The sequence below is a fragment of the Oncorhynchus gorbuscha genome, linkage group LG07, assembly GCF_021184085.1.
Source record: "Oncorhynchus gorbuscha isolate QuinsamMale2020 ecotype Even-year linkage group LG07, OgorEven_v1.0, whole genome shotgun sequence".
NCBI lineage: Eukaryota > Metazoa > Chordata > Actinopteri > Salmoniformes > Salmonidae > Oncorhynchus > Oncorhynchus gorbuscha.
Window position 1 is genome coordinate 54,468,785 of NC_060179.1, and position 22,682 is coordinate 54,491,466.

General features: G+C 42.6%; 1 protein-coding gene across 5 annotated transcripts in view; it reads left to right on the plus strand.

Annotated features, from left to right (window-relative positions):
* Positions 1-22,682, plus strand: part of prkg1b (protein kinase cGMP-dependent 1b) — a 157,200-nt gene that overhangs the window by 122,978 nt on the left and 11,540 nt on the right. For all 5 annotated transcript variants that reach the window (XM_046356763.1, XM_046356764.1, XM_046356761.1 and 2 more), the window contains 2 exons: positions 10,845-10,910; positions 17,412-17,486. In XM_046356763.1, the coding sequence (XP_046212719.1) occupies positions 10,845-10,910; positions 17,412-17,486 (141 nt within the window). The remainder of the gene's footprint in view (positions 1-10,844; positions 10,911-17,411; positions 17,487-22,682) is intronic.

Here is a 22,682-nt window from a genome sequence, read left to right on the forward strand (position 1 = left end):
AGGAAAAACATTAAGATCCACAACATTTATTCCATGGGACAAAACTAGGTCCAGAGTGTGACAGTGACAGTGAGTAGTTCTAGAGACATGTTGGACAAAACCTACTGAGTCGATGATGGCTCCGAAAGCCTTTTGGAGTGGGTCTGTGGACTTTTCCATGTGAATATTATAGTCACCAAAAATGTGAATATTATCGGCTATGACTACAAGGTCTGATAGGAATTCAGGGAACTCAATGAGGAACGCTGTATATGGTCCAGGAGGCCTGTAAACAGTAGCTATAAAAAGTGATTGAGTAGGCTGCATAGATTTCATGACTTGAAGCTCAAAAGACGAAAACTTCATTTTTTTTTTGTAAATTGAAATTTGCTATCGTAAATGTTAGCAACACCTCCGCCTTTGCGGAATGCACGTGGGATATGGTCACTAGTGTAACCAGGAGGTGAGGCCTCATTTAACACAGTAAATTCATCAGGCTTAAGCCATGTTTCAGTCAGGCCAATCACATCAAGATTATGATCAGTGATTAGTTCATTGACTATAATTGCCTTTGAAGTAACAACATTAACATTAAGTAGCCCTATTTTGAGATGTGAGGTATCACGATCTCTTTCAATAATGACCGCAATGGAGGAGGTCTTTATCCTAGTGAGATTGCTAAGGCAAACACCGCCATGTTTAGTTTTGCCCAACCCAGGTCGAGGCACAGATACGGTCTCAATGGGGATAGCTGAGCTGACTACACTGACTGTGCTAGTGGCAGACTCTACTAAGCTGGCAGGCTGCTAACAGCCTGCTGCCTGGCCTGCACCCTATTTCATTGGGGAGCTAGAGGAGTTAGAGCCCTGTCTATGTTGGTAGATACGATGAGAGCACCCCTCCAGCTAGGATGGAGTCCGTCACTCCTCAGCAGGCCAGGCTTGGTCCTGTTTGTGGGTGAATCCCAGAAAGAGGGCCAATTATCTACAAATTCTATCTTTTGGGAGGGGCAGAAAACAGTTTTCAACCAGCGATTGAGTTGTGAGACTGCTGTAGAGCTCATCACTCCCCCTAACTGGGAGGGCCTACTTTATGTGAGATACAGTACAGATGAAAGACAAAAGGAAAAATGCGTCCTCAAATTGTGTTTATACTCTTTGTTTGTGATGGTTTCATCTCACTGTGTTAACCTAACAAAAGCTTTTCCCTTAGCATGACAGCTTCTTGTTGTCCAGCCATTCTTCTCTGTACTTTTATAGCTGTGGAACAATGCTATTTAGGTCATTGGTCCTAAGGTGTAGAAAGCAGCAGCTATCACACTGATTAGAACAGTCTATCAATGAAGACCTGGGGCTCCTTCTTTCACTCACTCAGTCAGTCAGTCATTGAGTCAGTGTGGTGTGAGGACAGTTATCCAAGATGGCGTAGCAGTCGGACATGAGTTTTGTCTTCTACCTTGTAAATATAATTTTCCTCTTTTTTTCTTGTGTATATTTTAATCTCACTTTCCATGTACGGACTGAATATACTCTCCTGCAACCCGCCTCACCCAATGTGGTACGGATCTGCTATCTTTATACTTTAGAACCGGAACCCCCATCAGCAGCTAGCCAGCTAACTAGCTACTAGCTACTAGGTAGCCACTGCTAGTGTTCTTCACCGTTAACTCGGACACCAGCCAGCCTCAGCTTGGTCAATACCTGCCATTCTGCACAGAGCGATAGCACAATATCCTTTTTCTATACCATATCTCCGGATTCCTACCGCAAGTCCTGAACCTTTACACCGGATCATCGCATCTAGCTAGCTGCTATCCGAGTGTCTACTCCTGGCTAACGTCTCTGTCCTGAAGCACCAGTTAGCCTTGTGCTAGCCTCTAGTACAGCCCATCTCCCGGCTAGCCAAAAAGGTCCACCAGCTAATTCTTGGGCTACAATACCTCTTTTTCCATTTGACCTGGACCCTTTACTTCCGACACAGAGCCCCCGATCCATCACGACTGGTCTGCCGACGTAACCGTCTGAGGTGGTTTCAACAGGCTCTTCCGTTGCGACATCGCTGAAGGCCCTTCTGCTAGCCTCGGCCCGCTAGCTGTCTGAATTGCCGTGTCTCAGCTCGCCTAGCGTAGTAGCGACTACTGAATCGACTCACCTATTGCTACTCATTGGACCTTATGATCACTCGGCTACACATGCCTCTCCCTAATGTCAATATGCCTTGTCTATTGCTGTTTTGGTCAGTGCTTATTGTCTTATTTCACTGTAGAGCACCCAGCCCTGCCCAATATGCCTTAGATAGCCCTTTTGTTCGACTGGTGCCTCTAGAGACAAAACCTCTCTCATCGTCACTCAATGCCTAGGTTTACCTCCACTGTACTCACATCCTACCATACACAGAAATCTGAAATCGTTTACTCTCTGTTCCGAACGCACTAGACGGCCAGTTCTTATAGCCTTTAGCCATACCCTTATCCTACTCATCCTCTGTTCCTCTGGTGATGTAGAGGTTAACCCTGGCCCTGCAGCCCCCAGCACCACTCCAATTCCCCAGGTGCTCTCATTAGTTGACTTCTGTAACTGTAAGCCTTGGTTTCATGCATGTTAACATCAGAAACCTGCTCCCTAAGTTTGTTTTATTCACTGCTTTAGCACACTCCGCCAACCCTGATGTCCTAGCTGTGTCTGTATCCTGGCTTATGAAGACCACCAAAAATCCTGAAATTTCCATCACCAACTACAACATTTTCCGACAAGATAGAACTGCCAAAGGGGGTGGAGTTAGCCTGCAGAGTTCTGTCATACTATCCAGGTCTGTGCCCAAACAATTTGAGCTCCTACTAATCCACCATTCCAGAAACAAGTCTCTCACTGTTGCCACTTGTTATAGACCCTACTTAGACCCCAGCTGTGCCCTGGACACCATATGTGAATTGATTGCCCCCCATCTATCTTCAGAGTTTGTACTGTTAGGTGACCTCAACTGGGATATTCTTAACAGCCCGGCCATCCTACAATCTAAGATAGATGCCCTGATTCTCACATAAATTATCAATTAACCTACCAGGTACAACCCTAAATCCGTAACCATGGGCACCCTCTTAGATATCATCCTGACCAACTTGCCCTCAAAATGCACCTCTGCTGTCTTCAACCAGGATTTCAGCAATCACTGCCTCATTGCCTGGGTCCGTAATGGGTCCGCGGTCAAACGACCACCCCTCATCACTGTCAAACGCTCCCTAAAACACTTCAGCGAGCAGACCTTTCTAATCGACCTGGACCAGGTATCCTGGAAGGATATTGACATCATCCTGTCAGTAGAGGATGCCTGGTTGTTCTTTCAAAGTGCTTTCCTCACCATCTTAAATAAGCATGCCACATTAAAAAATGTAGAACTGAGAACAGATATAGCCTTGGTTCACCCCAGACTTGACTGCCCTTGCCCGGGACAAAAACATCCTGTGGTGTTCTGCATTAGCATTGAATAGCCCCCGCAATATGCAACCTTTCAGGGAAGTCAGGAACCAATATACACAGTCAGTTAGGAAAGCAAAGGCTAGCTTTTTCAAACAGAAATTTGCAATCTGTAGCACTAATTCCAAAACGTTTTGGGACACTGTAAGTCCATGGAGTAAGAGCACCTCCTCCCAGTTGCCCACTGCACTGACGATAGTTAACACTGTCACCACCAATAAATCTATTAAATCTATGATAATCGATCATTTCAATAAGCATTTTTCTATGGCTGGCCATGCTTTGCACCGGCTACCCTTACCCTGGCCAACAGCCCTGCACCCCCTGCAGCAACTTGCCCAAGCCCTACAAATCAGCTGGGCAAGACAATCTGGACCCTGTCTTTCTAAAAAATGATCCGTCAAAATTGTTGCAACCCCTATTACTAGCCTGTTCAACCTCTCTTTCATATCGTCTGAGATCCCCAAAGATTGGAAAGCTACCGCAGTCAACCCCCTCTTCAAAGTGGGAGACCCTCTACACCCAAACTTTTATCGACCTATATCCATCCTGCCCTGCCTTTTTAAAATCTTTGAAAGCTAAGGTAACAAACAGATCACCGACCATTTAGAATCCCACCGTATCTTCTCCACTATGCTGGTCATAGGTGCACCTGAGCCACGCTCAAGGTCCTAAACGATATCATAACCGCCATTGATAAAAGACAGTACTGTGCAGCCGTCTTCATCGACCTGGCCAAGGCTTTCGACTCTGTCAATCACCGCATTCTTATCGGCAGACTCAATGGCCTTCTTAAATGACTGCCTTTCCTGGTTCACCAACTACTACTCAGATAGAGTTCAGTGTGTCAAATTGGAGGGCCTGTTGTCCAGACCTCTGACAGTCTCTATGGGGGTGCCACAGGGTTCAATTCTCGGGCCGACTCTTTTCTCTGTATATATCAATGATGTCGCTCTTGCTGCTGGTGGTTCTCTGATCCACCTCTACGCAGATGACACCATTCTGTATATATCTTGCCATTCTTTGGACACTGTGTTAACTAACCTCCAAACGAGCTTCAATGCCATTCAACACTCCTTCCCTGGCCTCAAACTGCTTATAAATGCAAGTAAAACTAAATGCATGCTCTTCAACCAATTTCTGCCCCGCACTCCCTCGCCTGATGAGCATCACTACTCTGGTTTTGTCTTAGAATATGTGGACAACTACAAATACCTAGGTGTTTGGTTAGACTGTAAACTCTCCTTCCAGACTCACATTAAGCATCTCCAATCCAAAATTAAATCTAGAATCGGCTTCCTATTTTGCAACAAAGTTTCCTTCACTCATGCTGCCAAACATACCCTCGTAAAACGGAATATCTTACCGATCCTTGACTTCGGCGATGTAATTTACAAAATAGCCTCCAACACTCTATTCAGCAAACTGGCTGTAGTCTATCACAGTGCCATCCGGTTTGTCACCAAAGCCCATATACTACACACCACTACGACCTGTATGCTCTCGTTGGCTGGCCCTTGCTACATATTCGTCGCCAAACCCACTGGCTCCAGGTCATCTATAAGTCTTTGCTAGGAAAAGCCCCACCTTATCTCAGCTCACTGGTCACCATAGCAGCACCCACCCGAAGTACGCGCTCCAGCAGGTACCATATATTTCACTGGTCATCCCCAAAGCCAATGCTTACTTTGATGACTTTCCTTCCAGTTCTCTGCTGCCAATGACTGGAACGAATGGCAAAAATCACTGAGGCTGGAGACTTATATCTCCCTCTCTATCTTTAAGCATCACCTGTCAGAGCAGTTTACCGATCACTGTACCTGTACAAAGCCAATCTGTAAATAGCACACCCAACTACCTCATCCCCATATTGTGATTTATCTTCTTGCTCTTTTGCACCCCAGTATCTCTACTTGCACATTATCATCTGCACAGCTGTCACTCCAGTGTTAATGATAATTTGTAATTATTTCACCTCTATGGCCTATTTATTGCCTTACCTCCCTAATCTTCTACATTTGCACACACTGTACATAGATGTTTCTATTGTGTTATTGACTGTACGTTTGTTTATGAGTAACTCTGTGTTGTTGTTTTTGTTGCACTACTTTCCTTTATCTTTGCCAGGTCACAGTTGTAAATTAAAATTTGTTCTCAACTGGCCTACCTGGTTGAATAAAGGTGATACAAAAAATGTAATAATGAAATACATCAGGGATTAAGCTATTTGATGGGTTTAGAGGAGGCTATGACCACTGACGGAGCGTTTTGATTCTTGGAGTCACGTAGCCCATTGGGAGAGAGGTAGTCAGGGCAAAGTCAGTAGTGAGTCTAGGGGCTGTTCTGATTGGCTGACTGGAGGCAGTCAGAGATCGGCACAGTGGCTTTGTGGCACAGTGACCTGCTCCCAGCTCAAATTAGAGGAGATGAGGGAGGAGAGAATGGTGACAGTGTCAGGCTATGATTGAGAGAGACAGTGCCTCCTGGTGTTCTCTCGTCCAATGACAGCTCTCAGGTGGCTACAGTGCCTTCAGAAATGATTCCATATTTTGTTGTGTTACAGCCTGAATTCAATATGGATTTTTTAAAAATCTCACCCATCTACACACAGTACCCCATAATGGCAAAGTGAAAACATGTTTTTAGACATTTTTGCATATGCAGTGAGAATGAAATACAGAAATATCTCATTTACACAAGTATTCACACCACTTAGTCAATACATGTTAAAATCAACTTTGTCAGCTATGTAAGTCTCTAAGAGCTTTGCACACCTGGATTGTACAATATTTCCACATTATTATTTTTTAAATTCTTCAAGCTCTATCAAGTTGGTTGTTGATCATTGCTAGACAGTCATTTTCCAGTCTTGCCATAGATTTCAAGCCGATTTAAGTCAAAACTGTAACTAGGCCACTCTTTGGCTTGAATACCTAGCGTCACGTCTGGGGGAAACCTGGCACCATCCCTACAGTGAAGCATGGTGGTGGCAGCATCATGCTGTGGGGATGTTTTTCAGCGGCAGGGACAGGGAGACTAATCAGGATCGAGGGAAAGATGAACGGGGCAAAGTACAGGGAGATCCTTGATGAGAACGACCCAAAGCGCACAGCCAAGACAATGAAGGAGTGGCTCCGGGACAAGTCTCTGAATGTCCTTGAGTGGCCCAGCCAGAGCCTGGACTTGAACCAGATCGAACATCTCGGGAGAGACCTGAAAATAGGCTGTAACGTAACAAAATGTGGAAAAAGTCAAGGGGTCTGTATACTTTCCGATTGCATTGTAAATGGGAGGTACAGAGATGAGGTTGTCATTCAAAAATCATGTTAAACACTATTACTGCCCACAAAGTTAGTCCATGCAACTTATTACGTGACTTGTTAAGCACATTTTTATTCCTGAACTTATTTAGGCTTGTCATAACAAAGGGGTTGAATACTTATTGACTCAAGCCATTTCAGCTTTCATTTTTTACTAATTTATAAAAAATGTAAAGTTCCACTAACATTATGGGGTATTGTGTATAGGCCAATGATGCAACATCTCAATTGAATCCATTTTAAATTCAAGCTGTGACACAACAAATTGTGGAAAAAGTCAAGGGGTGTGAATACTTTCTAAAGGCACTGTGAACCGTATGGTGGTGGTACAGTGGTACTGTATATCAATGGTACACATCCTGTTGTTTTTCGTAATGAATAAAACACGAAGAGAAAAAACAAGTTAAACTAATAGGTGATAAAGATAAGACCGGAGGTGTAACAGTTTCTTATTGTTCTGCTGAATAATGTGGGTAATAAAATAATGAATCTCATAAAGGCATTTGTTATTTTATAAATCAATTTAGCTAGATTTGTTTTTGAAAAATTGTTCATGTAATTGGAAACGCAATAGACGTCTTGCATCTCACTGGAGTTTCCTCTCCTGAGTTAATAGCATTCAAATTCTTGCTTCTGTTGTCCACAGCAAACAAAGGAAGAGGGATCTTGTTATACGCTGCTTTGATGCTCACCGGTGGCGCAGCCACAGCCATGAAGAGCTAGGCTTTAACAAGCTATGGCGGTGTATTAGTTAGACTTTGAAAGGTGCCACATCTCCAAAATGTGTGTTCCTCATCTGCCTCTCTCTGTCTGTGTGTGATCTGTCCCCCTCTCCTCTGTCCTAATTAGCACGCCCCTGTTGTTTTCTCCGTAATGAATAAAACATGAATGATAAAAAGTCAAACTACAGGGTGATAAAGATGAGACCCGAAGGTGTAAACAGTTTCATGTTGTTCTACTGAATAATGTAGACAATAAAATAATGAAACTCGTAAAGGGGTCCCTAATAAATACACATCTTCTCCATTACTATGTCAAGCAAATCAATCACGGCTTTAAAAAAAAGTTGGCGCGCTGTTTACCCAAGCGATATTTGCATGCTGGCCCTGTTAGCATGGTTTTGGGGGAGGAGATGATGGAGCCGTGAAGAATTGACTACAGACAGGACAGCACAATAGTCCTTGTGGCTTACTGGCTTTGATGTGAAGGAGGCTGTATGCTAAGTGCACTTTCATATCTGCCCAACACAAAACACCTTGTTCCCTCACATTAAGGCTAATTATTGGCTATTAGGGAGATGTCAGGACTCAGGAATAATTGTCACGTAAATACGATTCTCTCTCGCGACACACGCACCCACAAACATCTTTCTTTCTCCCTCTCAGCCATACATGGGTACGCACACATGCCTGAACTTTGCCCAAAGATGTTGTACATCAAGCAGTGCTCAATTCATCATAAGAGCCTTTCAGCTGCCGAGCTGTAAATGTCACCAGAGTTAGGCAGCTCTCTGCTGCTTAACAAAGCCCCTCCCAGAAGTCTGCCATCTCTCCTAATCTAAATTTCAGTAATATAGCAGGCACTCTTATCCAGAGCAACTGCATACATTTTTTTTCACACTCATCCCTCATGGGAATTGAACCCACAACCCTGGCATTGCAAGCAACATGCTCTACCAACAGAGCCACACATGGATTATCTTGGCTGGTTTGTGATAAACCGAGGTGTTAAATGCCTATGGCATTGTATTTCCCCCAAGTCTTTGTACTGTGCACACGTTTCCATTGAGACTGACAAACATAACCTTTTCTCCAAGCTGCTCTCTCACTGGTTGTGATTGACATTGATGGAGGCATGGTCTGCTGTGGCTGTGGCTGTGCCTGGCTCAATACTCTCTCTCTCTCTCTCTCTCTCTCTCTCTCTCTCTCTCTCTCTCTCTCTCTCTCTCTCTCTCTCTCTCTCTCTCTCTCTCTCTCTCTCTCTCTCTCTCTCTCTCTCTCTCTCTCTCTCTCTCTCTCTCTCTCTCTCTCTCTCTCTCATATATATAGTAGTTATTTGATGCAGTATATGTGGTGCGATAACAGTCCCAGTGTGGCTACCTTCCATGTTTATCTCTCCCTGTCCCTGCCATGATATGTGGCAATTGGTTTGAAGTGTGGCATGTCTAGAAAGCTCTCCTTTCATTTTACTGGGAGATATCTAGTGATATAGCAGGTCCATAGTCTGCCGTAGATGTTTCCATCTCCCTGCCATAATATGTGCTAATTGGCTTGAAGAATTGCATCCTGCTCCCTCAACGGGAGATATCTGCTTACACGTGTCAGCTGTGTAACAAAACACTGAAATGACAGTATACAGCTAGTTGGGTGGTCCAATAGTAGCAACTGGAATTAATGCTGTATTGCTGTAAGTGACATATCCGTGTGAAATGGACACCTCAGCCTGCGTCTTCAGAATCCCCAGGTGTTCTTGTGATGTCCAGGGAACTGTTGCTTCATCCATGAGCAGGGGGGAAATCACAGCTGTTGTCCCTGGTCTGTCTATTAGGGGGCTCAAATGTAATAGTTGGGCTGGATGGATAGATTTCCTCTCGTATTCATCTACCCGTCCCTTTCCCCTCACACTCGCTCCTCCTGTTACCAGATAGTTCTGTCAAATTAGATGATGCCCATCCCCTCTACTCTAAAAGCACACACCTGGTCTCACTGGCATGGCCCATGGAGACAGCCTGGACTGGACAGCTCAGGGCAGGCAGCTGATTTCATGGAAGATGGGGTATCAGATGAGGTGTCTGGGTAACCTACGACACATGGAGGAAAGTTTATTCCATAATGCATTGTAGATACTGCTGTTACACAACCATACTGAATTCATGTCAATTACAGGGATGCCTGTAAGACATAGAGATGCAGTATACTGTATGGCATTACTATCAAGGTGACCGGCTACTATTGTGCTATTTTATTTCATGATGAAATCATCTGGTCATCCACCATTCATTGCTGTGATATACGTTACATGAATCTACTAATGGGAACTTGATCTAATAGTCTAGGGAAGTGGTCCCATTGTTCTCTTTGTCTCTACAAAGCCACTAACGCCGTGCATTAGTGAGAGAGAGAGTGTGTGTGTGTGTGTGGACATTTTCACAGAATGATCAAAGGTCATTATGGAAACCACTGATTCAGAGTCGTTTGCAGATTCAAGGGATTTGGAAGACACTTCAGGTTGCAGTGACGGGGAATTGATGATGATGTAGACAGCTGTAGAGAGTATGGTTGTTACTATCATCTCTTATTCTTGATTTGTTTCTGTGTTAGAAAGGATTGTGTGATGGCAAAGTGAATTAAATCAGAATGTGACATTGTGCAATGGGGCCTCCCACTCCTCTTTCTATTCTGGTTAGGGCCAGTTTGCGCTGTGCTGTGAAGGGAGTAGTACACAGCGTTGTACGAGATCTTCAGTTTCTTGGCAATTTATCGCATGGAATAGCCTTAATTTCTAAGAATGAGAATAGATTGACGAGTTTCGGAAGAAAGTTCTTTGTTTCTGCTCAACAAGTCTAAAGAAGGCCAGTTTTATTGCTTTTTTAATCAGTACAGCAGTTTTCAGCTGTGCTAACATAATTGCAAAAGGGATTTCTATGATCAATTAGCCTTTTAAAATGATAAACTTGGATTAGCTAACACAAGGTGCAATTGGAACACAGGAGTGATGGTTGCTGATAATGGGCCTCTGTACGCCTATATAGATATTCCATTGAAAATCAGCGGTTTCCAGCTTCAATAGTCATTTACAACATTAACAATGTCTACACTGTATTTCTGATCAATTCGATGTTATTTTAACAGACAACATTTTTTTGCTTTTCTTTCAAAGACAAGGACATTTCTTAATGACCCCAAACTTTTGACCGGTAGTGTATGTAATATGTATGCATGGATGACTGCAGGTTGCTTTGGATAAAGGCGTCTGCTAAATGGCGTATATATTAAAACGTACGTTAGTGTCCTACATTAGTTTCTTTGGGGGATGTGTTTGACTGATCTGTTTTCAATTTGTGTCCCCACAGAGAGGACATCAGGACGGCTAATGTCATTGCTGCTGATGCCGTCACCTGCCTGGTCATTGACAGAGAGTGAGTAGTACCCTGTGTCGTCTAAAGGTTTACTTTTAAATGTGTGCAGTTTGTTGTAAGTTGATTAACCTTTTACTGCCATGAAAAAAAGCAATTGTAGTGCAGAGCACATCACAGTAGTATGACTATTATAGGATTGGTATGTTTTAACAAAGGTTTGTTGTGTTGATCCATATCATTGATTATAGATCATTCGTCACTCATCAGTATTATGCAATTTATTCTGAATCCGAAAACAAATATCTTCCCCACATTTCAAACGTTTTTACAACTATATCATGACATAATGCCATACAAAGAACATAGAGAATAATTCCTGTTTTGAATGACAAGCAGCATGGTAAAACAGTGGGACTGGGGATGGAGCACTGTGCACTGCATGGTAGAAAGCCTGTTCTCTTCCACTCCCCATAGACCTCATGAGCGCTGTGTGGGTCTGGGTCTCTGTGTGTCTCTGTCAGAACCAGAGGCAGGGCTAAAAAAAGGCGAACGCAGCACACAAACGCTGGAGGCAAGAGAGGAACATTTTCTGTTCGCTCTCTGCGGGAGATCCACCATTCATTTGATCACGTTGGCCGCCTGAAAGCTTTATGGCTGAGTCTGTTAAAGAGGGCTTGTTTTGGCTGCCACGCTGCGCTCCCTCCGCCATCATGCCGTTGTCGTGCATGTAATGACATGACCACTGTTGTGGATTGGGATTCCGGGAGGTTGTCTGAAATAGCACCCGATTCCCTATAGAGTGCACTACTTTTGACCAGTGCCCATAGGGTAGTGCACTATATAGAGATGCAGACATGGTACCAAACATACACTCGGACAGGGTGGTCAGGGAGAGTCAACTGAGTTGATTCAGTCTCCTCAGATGTGCTAATGGAGGAACATACTGTATATCAGGCTTAATGAAACTAGCCTACTTTTTTTTACTCCTCTGTCTGGCTCTTCACAGTGGCGTCTGTTAGTAGTGTAGTTTAGGGGTTGGATTTGCTCGGGCCGCTACGTATAGCTCTCTGGCGTAGTCTATACATTTTACGATAAGTCTAGGCTATAAACTTTTTTATCTCTTCTGCATTACTAATTTCAAACACATTTATTATGGCAAGTCGGCCTCATCCAGTGCAAGTGGACAACTTATATATGGGCTTTTGTAGGAGAGGCACACTAAGAATGCAACTTTAAGTGGGTGTGAACTCTATAGTTAGAGCAACGCAGTTCACACTTCAAAATGCGCTGCCATTGGCTATCGTGGGTCATATTTGTTTTTCCAGTCATGAAATGATAATAAATTCCTTCCGCCTAGACAAATAATGAGGTCACGACTGTCAGGAGGTTGTGACAGTTCTTGGCTAGCCTCACTGGACGTCGGTTACTCTCTACCACTTACCGTACATAATGTTGATTGTGTGAAACGATCAATCAAAGATCCTTGTAAAGAGCTGTACCAGTCTGACACCTGAATCTAACCCCGGTGAGAGCAGACTTATAAACCTCGGAAATAACTCCTGAGGTCTACAGTATACCTATCTATATGTGTACTGATTGCGGGCACATTCTGTGCACATTCTATTCTGTTCTGGAACATGAGGCTGCCTCTCAGTGCCCGAGGGCCCAGACAGGTGCTTTTCAGCATTGTTGCCTGCTGGGAGAAAATGACCCAGAAGCAACACTCCACAGACAGAACTCAGATGTGTCACATTTAAATGGCCGCTCCTCCAACCTGACCCCTCTCACTGAAATGCAGGGTGGTAATCTGACCCCTCTTAGCCCCTCTAATGGTTTCAGGCGCTTTGAAACAGATGGCTAAAAACAGCACAGAAGGACCCTTAATGACAAAAACCTGAATATGCTAAATGGGAAAAATGATCAATTTTGATGACGCTCCATCATAATCTGGTTATTTTTATATAACCAGACATTTGTCTACTTCTTTAAGAGAAAGTCTCAGCTATGATATCAGGGTTTACCTGGCAGTCGTTTCTATTTTTATCATGTTTAAATGTATTCTATTATCACATCTTGACAGTAATGTGTCATTACTTTAAAATGGCCAACTCCATACTAAATTGTAAGTCAATAGTGTTTTTAGAGCTCACGGTTTATGTACAAACTCAAATAAACAATAGAAGATTGCATCTCAAAAAAGACAATGATTTACCATACCTTGTCAGGGAAACGAATGTGATTGCAGACAACCCGTCTGCCTTGTTAATCTTGACAGTATCATTGATGACAATATTTATTCTCCAGAACAGCTAACATCCATCATATCTTGTGCGTGACAGTACATTTTGGATTGCCTTTTGAATGTTCAAAGCATGCCAGCGGACATATGTTCTTGATTTCGGAAAGAAAAGAAATGAAACGTCAATTCAATCTAGTTTTGGACAGTCGGATCTGTTGATTGTTCTAATGCATTACCTCAATCAAGCTAAGACAAGCACGTCTGCTCTCCTCCTATGCATCTCATCCGTGTGAGAGGTTTCATCAAAATGCTTTCATCAAAATGATCTGCATTAACCCTTTTTATACTGACTTGTTTTGTCTCATCACATATGCTACTGCTACTGTTTGTGTTCTGTCACTTTATTCCTAGTTATACTGTATGGACATATCTATCTCAACGTCCTCGTACCCCTGCACATGGACCCGGTACTGGTACCCTGTGTCTATAGTCAAGTTATCGTTACTCATTGTGTTTATTATTACGTGTTTGACTTTTCTATTATTTCTCCATTTGCTTTCTCTCTGCATTGTTGGGAAGGGCCTGTAAGTAAGTATTTCACTGTTAGTCTACACCTGTTGTTTACAAAGCATGTGACAGAGTACAATTTTGGATAAAAAAAAATTGATTTTGAAGAAATATAACAGGGTGTACCAGTATCGAGTCGATGTGCAGGAGCTCAAGGTAATATCTAATATATCTAAATATAGGTAGGGGTAAAGTGACTAGGCAACATGATATAACACATATGGAATCATGTAGTAACCCAAAATTTTTTTAAACAAATCCAAATATATTTTATATTTGAGATTCTTCAGGGTAGCCACGCGTTGCCTTGATGACAGCTTTGCACACTCTTGGCATTCTCTTCATGAGGAATCATTTTCCAAAAGTCTTGAAGGAGTTCCCACATACTGTATGCGGAGCACTTGCTGGCTGCTTTTCCTTCACTCTGCGGTCCAACTCATCCAAAACCATCTCAATTTGGTCGGGTGATTGTGGAGGCCAGGTCATCTGATGCAGCACTCCATCACTCTCCTTCTTGGTCAAAGAGCCCTCACACAGCCTTGAGGTGTGTTGGGTCATTGTCCTGTTGAAAAACAAATGATAGTCCCACTAAGGGCAAACCAGATGGGATGACGTATCGCTGCAAAATGCTGTGGTAGCCGTGCTGGTTATGTGTGCTTAGAATTCTAAATAAATCACAGACAGTGTCACCAGCAAAGCACTCCCACACCATCACATCTCCTCCTCCATGCTTCACTGTGGGAACCACACATGTGGAGATCATCCGTTCACCTACTCTGCGTCTCACAAAGACTCGGCAGTTGGAACTAAAAATCTAAAACTTGGACTCATCAGACCAAAGGACAGATTTCCACCGGTCTAATGTCCATTGCTCGTGTTTCTTGGCCCAACTCAGTCTCTTCTTCTTATTGGTGTCCTTTAGTAGAGGTTTCTTTGCAGCAATTTGACCATGAAGGCCTGATTCATGTAGTCTCCTCTTTACAATTGATGTTGAGATGTGTCTGTCACTTGAACATTTATTTGGCTGCAATTGCTGAGGCTGGTAATTCTAATGAACTTGTCCTCTGCAGCAGAGGTAACTCTGGGTTTTCCTTTCCTGTGGCGAAACTCATGAGAGCCAGTTTCATCACAGCGCTTGATGTTTTTTGCGACATGACTTGAAGAAACTTTCAAGTTACGGATTGACTGACCTTCATGTCTTAAAGTAATGATGGACGGTCGTTTCTCTTTGCTTATTTGAGCTGTTCTTGCCATAATATGGACTTGGTCTTTTACCAAATAGGGCTATCTTCTGTATACCACCCCTACCTTGTCACAACACAACTGATTGGCTCAAACACATTAAGAAGGAAAGAATTCTCACAATTAACTTTTAAGAAGGCACACCTGTTAATTGAAATGCATTCCAGGTGACTACCTCGTGAAGCTGGTTGAGAGAATGCCAACAGTATGCCAAGCTGTCATCAAGGCAAAGGGTGGCTACTTTGAAGAATCTCAAATATTACACTTTTTGGTTACTACATGATTCCATATGTGTTATTTCATAGTTTTGATGTGTCCAGTATTATTCTACAATGTAAAAAATGGTTTAACAAAAAAAGTAGTCTATCCAAAATCATACAAAAATCATACATCATACAGTTGTCTGGAACAGCAGGGGTTCTCATGCATGGTTCAGTGTTCCTTGCCTCGAAGTGTGTGTGGAAGGCATTTAGCTTGTCTGCTAGGCTCTAGAGACTGGGCAGCTCGCAGTTGGGTTTCCCTTTGTAATCCGTGATAGTTTATAAGCCCTGCCACATCCATCGAGCATCAGAACCGGCGTAGTAGGATTTGATCTTAGTCCTGATCTTAGTCCTGCTTTGCCTATTTGATGGCTTGTCAGAGTTCATAGCGGGATTTCTTATAAGTGTCTGGATTAGTGTCCCACTCCTTCAAATAGGCAGCTTTAGCCATTAGCTCACTGCGGATGCTGCATGTAATTGATTGGTAGTCTTTAAGAAATCTACTTTGAAACAAAAGTATACACCTCACACACATGGTTATGGGCTTAAAAAAGTAAGACATCTGTACCATGTCAGATATAGAGTTAAAATGTATAACATTTTGAGTTTGCATCTCAATAGTACACTTTCTATACATCACAGAAGATTGAAATATAACAAAACTTTTTAACATAGAAACATCGTATTTTCGTCAACAAAAAAAAATCTTTATAAATTATGAAATTATGAAAAATATTAATAACATTCCACCCATGAAGCCAAAGAGGGCACTTTTGGTCATTGACTGCAGAAAAAGGCTACTGAAGCCATTGAATTATGTGGTAAACTCCTCAATGTTATTGGATGAGTCCCGGAACATACTCCAGTCTGTATGACCGAAACAATCCTGTAGCTTAGCATCCGCTTCATTGGACCACTTCCGTATTGAGCTTGTACTTCCAGTTTGAGCTTCTGCTTGGAAGCAGGAAGCAGGAGGATAGAGTTATGGTCTGATTTGTCAAAGAAAGGGCGAGGGAGGGCTTTCAATGCATTTCAGTGCACGTTGCTTCTAGTTGCACAGGTGACATGCTCATAAAAAATATATTTGGCCACCAGAAATGCCATCTCTGAATGTTTATTTTCTTATGGCCCTATACAACTTGTTGAGTGAGGTATTAGTGCCAGCATCGGTTTGTGGTGGTAAATAGACAGCTATGAGAAATGTAGATGAAAATTGTTGGTAAATAGTGTGGTCTGCAGCTTATCATGAGGTACTCTACCTCAGGCGAGCAAGAACTCAAGAGCTCCTTAACATTAGAGACACGCCCCTCTTCCCTTCGTGCTACCCGAGTCTACAGTTCCGGTCTTGACAAGGCATAGAAAAAAAACAGAAAGATGTATGTCCTTGTTCAGCCACGACTGAGAAACATTGGATTTTTTGGGAGTGTCGGATCGATAGGATAGAATAGAAATGGAGCTCATGCAATTTGTTCTCAAGGGATTGCATGTTCACCAACAGAGCAGAGGGAAATGGCTTCCTCTTTCGTGTCCTGGGGATTAGGGCCTGGCCCAGAGTATGCAGAAAGTCCATAGCTGCCGACTTGTTGAAGTACAAAATTACGTCCATTTCGAAGTTAGTGTTCTGATGTCCAGACGCTATTTTTGGTCATAGGAAATTATGGCAGAGACATTATGTACAAAAAAACGTTAAGATCAGCGATAAAAACGACATAAAATAGCAGAATTGGTCAGGAGTCCGTAAGACGGCTGCTATCCATTGCAGCGCCGTCTTAGACTCGATCATTAGTCTCATAATAATAACAATCTAGTCTGTAGAGTCTTTTCTCAGATTATAATCAACACTTTAGCTGATGGGGAGGGAAAGCACCATTCAACAACAGTCGTAATACTTTGTTTTTTCTTTTACATTTTCAACTGAACGTATGGTGTGATTCATTTGAAACCGAAATGGAAGCCACCCTAACGTAATGCTCTTGATTTGCACTGGTCTCACAGCACAAGGCTGAATGATGTTCACTGATTCTTAAACATTCTCTCAACATCCATCGTGTTAATGTTAACTCACTCTAATCAAGGCACTTTTCCTAGATAGATTTTTGTGACAGCTGTTTTGGGTGATTTGCTGCCCTCCTATGTCCCGTGCATTAACAATACTGAACTCAATGGGGATCTGTGACAATAACAGCATATGTCACCTGGTGTTCAAGGTATTGAGCAAGTTAATGATTAGTGTTACTCTGTGATCTCTCTCAGCTCATTTAAACACTTGATTGGGGGCCTGGAAGATGTCTCAAACAAAGGCTATGAGGATGCAGGGGCCAAAGCCAAGTAAGTATCCTACTCTTTATACTCTTTATAAAGTACTGTACAACTCAAATTCATAACTGAATTTTGTTATGAACTATATAATAATAATAATAATAATAATATATGCCATTTAGCAGATGCTTTTATCCAAAGCGACTTACAGTCATGTCACTCCTTTGTATTGATGTATGCATCACACACGTAGGCGTGCACACACCTCAATTGCTCTAAACACTCCTTACACCTCTCTCAAAGTACATGAACACACACACACACACACACACACACACACACACACACACACACACACACACACACACACACACACACACACACACACACACACACACACACACACACGCACACACACACAAATGTTTCAAACACACCTCATTACAGTAGTACCAAACTACCCCTGCTTTCCTCCACACACACTACACCCCTCATTAACGCTAAACACCGCTAGCCATTGCAAAACTTGTTTTTTCATGTAGTTTTTTTCTTGATTGTTGTGGATATATTCTGCTCGATGAGGTTCTAGTCTATGCATAAAATTAATTAGTGTCTCATTTGATCTGCTCATTTGATCTCAGCTGCACCGGCTTTCAGGAAAGAGAAACTTTATCCAACTCAATGGCTTTGTTACACATTGAATCCTACCCTAGTCCCCACTACAATTACTGAGCTCTGGGGTTTGGAATGCTTTCATGATTTACTGATTGGTGGGAATATCAGGAATGTGAATAATCCATCTGATAATAGTAATTCAGTTTTAGTTATTCTTCTTCAGCTTACATATTTCATTAGAAAATACACATTGGTTTGTATTTCACTGACCTTAGAACATATTTACAATTGTGGAATAAAGCACCCCGTAGCTTGTTAGTAAGTAGGATCATAATACATACTGATCTTGAAAACTGATCCTTGTACCAGCACATATGTGACTCACCACCTGGATTCAGTCTTATGTAACAACATTTGTAATTGTGTTTTTTTTACATTGGAAAAAGGTATAGACTAAGAGCTACAAAATGGTATATCATACACTGCACTTGAGGAACAATGGGAAAGTAATTATGCTTTGAAAGTTGATCAACTTATAAACTCACTTTCAAGAAAATGGCCTTTGAATGATTTGGTATCTAATGAAGAGCTCGTATTTGTCTACACCCATTCAGCATCATTCACACCCTCTTAAGCTTTAGCCCCACCCTGTTTCGCTCTCGGAGCGCACACTTGACGCTCTGGCCGATGATTTGTTTACCTCTGGATAACATGAAAACAGCCTAACCAGCTCTGCTGGCAACAATTTCATTACGCTTTTTTTGCAGACGTTTACTGACACCGGCCATATTCAACGGGTGTTGTACACACGTCACGTAACGTTAGCTAACGAGCCAGCCAGCTAACGTTAGTTAGTTAAACAACAATGAACGGTGACAACAATGCCACAGTGCTGGTAGCTAACCAACCAGGTTCGATGTTAGCTAGCTAACATTAGGCTCTAACTAGAAAAGCAAATGGCTCTGGTAAACATATAATAATCTCAGTTAGGGAGCCAGCCAGCTAACTTTGTCATGTTTTGTCATATATTGTCTTGTCATTATGCTTTCCCTTCTGTTCGTTTCCCCCTGCTGGTCTTTTTAGGTTCGTTCCCCTTTCTCTCTCTCCCTTCCTCTCTCTCTTCTCTCTATCGTTCCGTTCCTGCTCCCAGCTGTTCCTATTCCCCTAATCAATCATTTAGTCTTCCCACACCTGTTCCCGATCCTTTTCCCTGATTAGAGTCCCTATTTCTCTCCTTGTTTTCCGTTCCTGCCCTGTCGGATCCTTGTCTAGTGTTCACCGTGCTGTGTTGGTGTATCGCCCTGTCGTGTCGTGTTTCCCTCAGATGCTGCGTGGTGAGCAGGTGTCTGAGTCTGCTAAGTTCAAGTGCCTTCCCGAGGCAACCTGCAGTTCTAGATCAAGTCTCCAGTCGGTTCTCGTCATTACGAGTGGAAATTGTTTTATTTGATTGTATTTTTACTTTACTGGATTAAAGACTCTGTTTTCGCCAAGTCGCTTTTGGGTCCTCATTCACCTGCATAACAAACTTTAGCTAGCTAGCTAATAGTACACTTTAGCTTGAAATGAAACCACTTTCTGTCAAAATTAGAAATGGGTAATATCTGAAAATGTAGCTAGCTAATGGACTATCTTACCTGTATACATCATCATGCATGATGGACGTTTCTCCCTGTCAGGAATGTCATACCACGGTTGCCCTTAATTTGAAGATGTAATCTCTTTAGCTATAATACTCGAATTCCTCTGATTTCAAAACTTGATCCTCCAGAAAGTGGAGAGCAACACTTATGCAGCTCCACAGCACAATACATTGTTTTAAAGCCACATTCATCAGGATTACCAACACAGACTGACAAGCTCAAATAGACAGAAGCCATCTATATGGCAGACCAATCTGAACTCCTCCCTCGGCATGTCCAGCCCACTCATTATCTCAGCCAATCATGGCTAGTGGTAAGGTTGCTCACTTTTTCTGTGGCTTAACCAAGGCTCGTAATTTAACCATTTTATTCGTATTTACAGATGGCATACAAGTTTGCTATTAAGGCACATGAAAGTTAAAATGTTTGAGAAGGCATTTCTGTCAAAAATGCATTTTAATAAAGAAAATTACTTGCGACATACGCCTAGTTTCCTGAATCAGGTCACATATTATTCGCATAATGGAGTTTGTAAACATTCCACTGTCTGGTTTTTGCTGCTGAAGTACAGTACCAGTCAAAAGCTTGGACACACCTACTCATTCAAGGATTTTTCATTATTTTTACTATTTTCTACATACATAGAATAATAGAGAAGACATCAAAACTATGAATTAACACATATGGAATCATGTAGTAACCAAAAAGGTGTTCAACAAATCAAAATATATTTTATATTTGAAATTCTTCAAATATGAGGACCTTTTTGGTGAGGACCTGCCTTACAACAGGCCTACAAGCCCTCAGTCCAGCCTCTCTCAGCCTGTTGCGGACAGTCTGAGCATTGATGGACGGATTGTGCGTTCCTGGAGTAACTCGGGCAGTTGTTGTTGTCATCCTGTACCTGTCCGCAGGTGTGATGTTCGGATGTACCGATCCTGTGCAGGTGTTGTTACACGTGGTCTGCCACTGCGAGGATGATCAGCTGTCCGTGCTGTCTCCCTATAGCACTGTCTTAGGCATCACACAGTACGGACATTGCAATTTATTACCCTGGCCACATCTGCAGTCCTCATGCCTCCTTGCAGCATGCCTAAGGCACATTCACACATATGAGCAGGGACCCTGGCCATCTTTCTTTTGGTGGTTTTCAGAGTCAGTAGAAAGGCCTCTTTAGTGTCCTAACTGTGACCTTAATTGCTGTTTGTGTCTTAACGACCGTTCCACAGGTGCATGTTCATTGGTTTATGGTTCGTTGAACAAGCATGGGAAACAGTGTTTAAACCCTTTGCAATGAAGCTCTGTGAAGTTATTATTTTATTTTATTATCTTTGAAAGACAGGGTCTTGAAAAAGGGAAGTTTCTTTTTTTGCTGAGTTTAGGTACGGTGTGCATTGTACACTAACACCGCTTCCAGCTGCCCCGTGGTGGCGATTCAACATTTTTATGCAGATATTCAAATCCTCCTGCAGGATTATTTTCCTACTGCAACGAAAGGGGTCAAATTGTGTTTCGACATCTGTATGTGTCATGCCCTCCATCTCCATGGGCCTGTGTGTGTGTGTGTGTGTGTGTGTGTGTGTGTGTGTGTGTGTGTGTGTGTGTGTGTGTGTGTGTGTGTGTGTGTGTGTGTGTGTGTGTGTGTGTGTGTGTGTGTGTGTGTGTGTGTGTGTGTGTGTGTGTGTGTGTGTGTGTGTGTGTGTCAGGCAGCATATTTAATTAGACTAAATCTGTAATGTGGATGTACTGTAAATCCTAGTGTATTGTATCATATGCCTTATTCCTCTGCCATCTTCTGCATAACATCACAACAGGATTCATTATGAATGTACAATTAATTTGTATTGTAGGCTAAAGCACTCTCTGTATTGCCTTTCTACTGTCATTTGAAAATGTTGCAAGAGCCCCCTCTAATGTTTAGGGATCCTTACTACAGGAAATGCTTCATTGATGTTTGAGCCTGTCCACAGTCACACATGGACAACTCTTGAATTGAGATTTATTTTTATTGACAATGAAACAGGCCACAGACTAGTAACTAAGGAGATATATCAATGTGCTTACCCCTCAATATCCTTTTGTGATCCCTCTATCACCAGAAACTGTTGTTGTCATGGTATAGTAACAACAGTCACTTTTACCTTTGTGTGCATCTTGATGCACAATGTTTTCACTATAGAGACAGACAGGCCTCTCATGCCTTCATCAGTCCTCTTGCATATCAATGGGCTGGAGTATAGAGAGCACGTAATTCACGGTTTGGTTGGGTCAATGAAATATACAGAACTCACAATAAGCTTTGTGCGTTGATCTTGTGGTTTCCACTTGTGTATGATTGACTTTTCAAGGATAGAGACCAGACTCTATTTGTGTCCATGGGGTCTACTGACGTTCACTAGTTACTAAGAGACCTGTAGTTGTTAAAATGGGCTTTGTGTTGTTTCTGGGAAAACAAACTCTATTTTAGGTTTTCTGATTTATGAGGAGCACGCAAAAATGCCTAAAAATAAAGCCTTATCTGAAGGAAACAACAGTAGAGGAAATCTTTAATTTCCTCGTTTTGGGGTCTGGAGTTACAATTTGCAGTCGTGGTAGCAAGCGCTTCCCATGTTAAATAAGTGCAGTTCTCAATGATGTATTATGCTGTCTTGGTAACATTGACATCTACAGTAGAAACATGAATATGTCAACAAACTGATGTCAAGCTGCGGGTTGACAGATGTTCCTTGTAGAGTAATACACTCGCTCCTACTCCAGCTCCAGCAATCCCATCAGTCAGCCCGCAGATCAGATCCAGCCCGCAGATCAAGCCAGAAGGGCTTACTCTATGCATAGGGAAGACTATATCCCCCACCATGGGGACACAATGTGCCCAGAGGCTGAAACTGTACAGTATCTTACACCCCAAGGGTCTCTCACACCAAAGGTTGGTACCCCCTGCCCCACTACCTGCCTCCTCCGTGCCCCTAGGGTTCCCTATGTTCCCTGGCTGTAGGCTACTGTGCCTTCT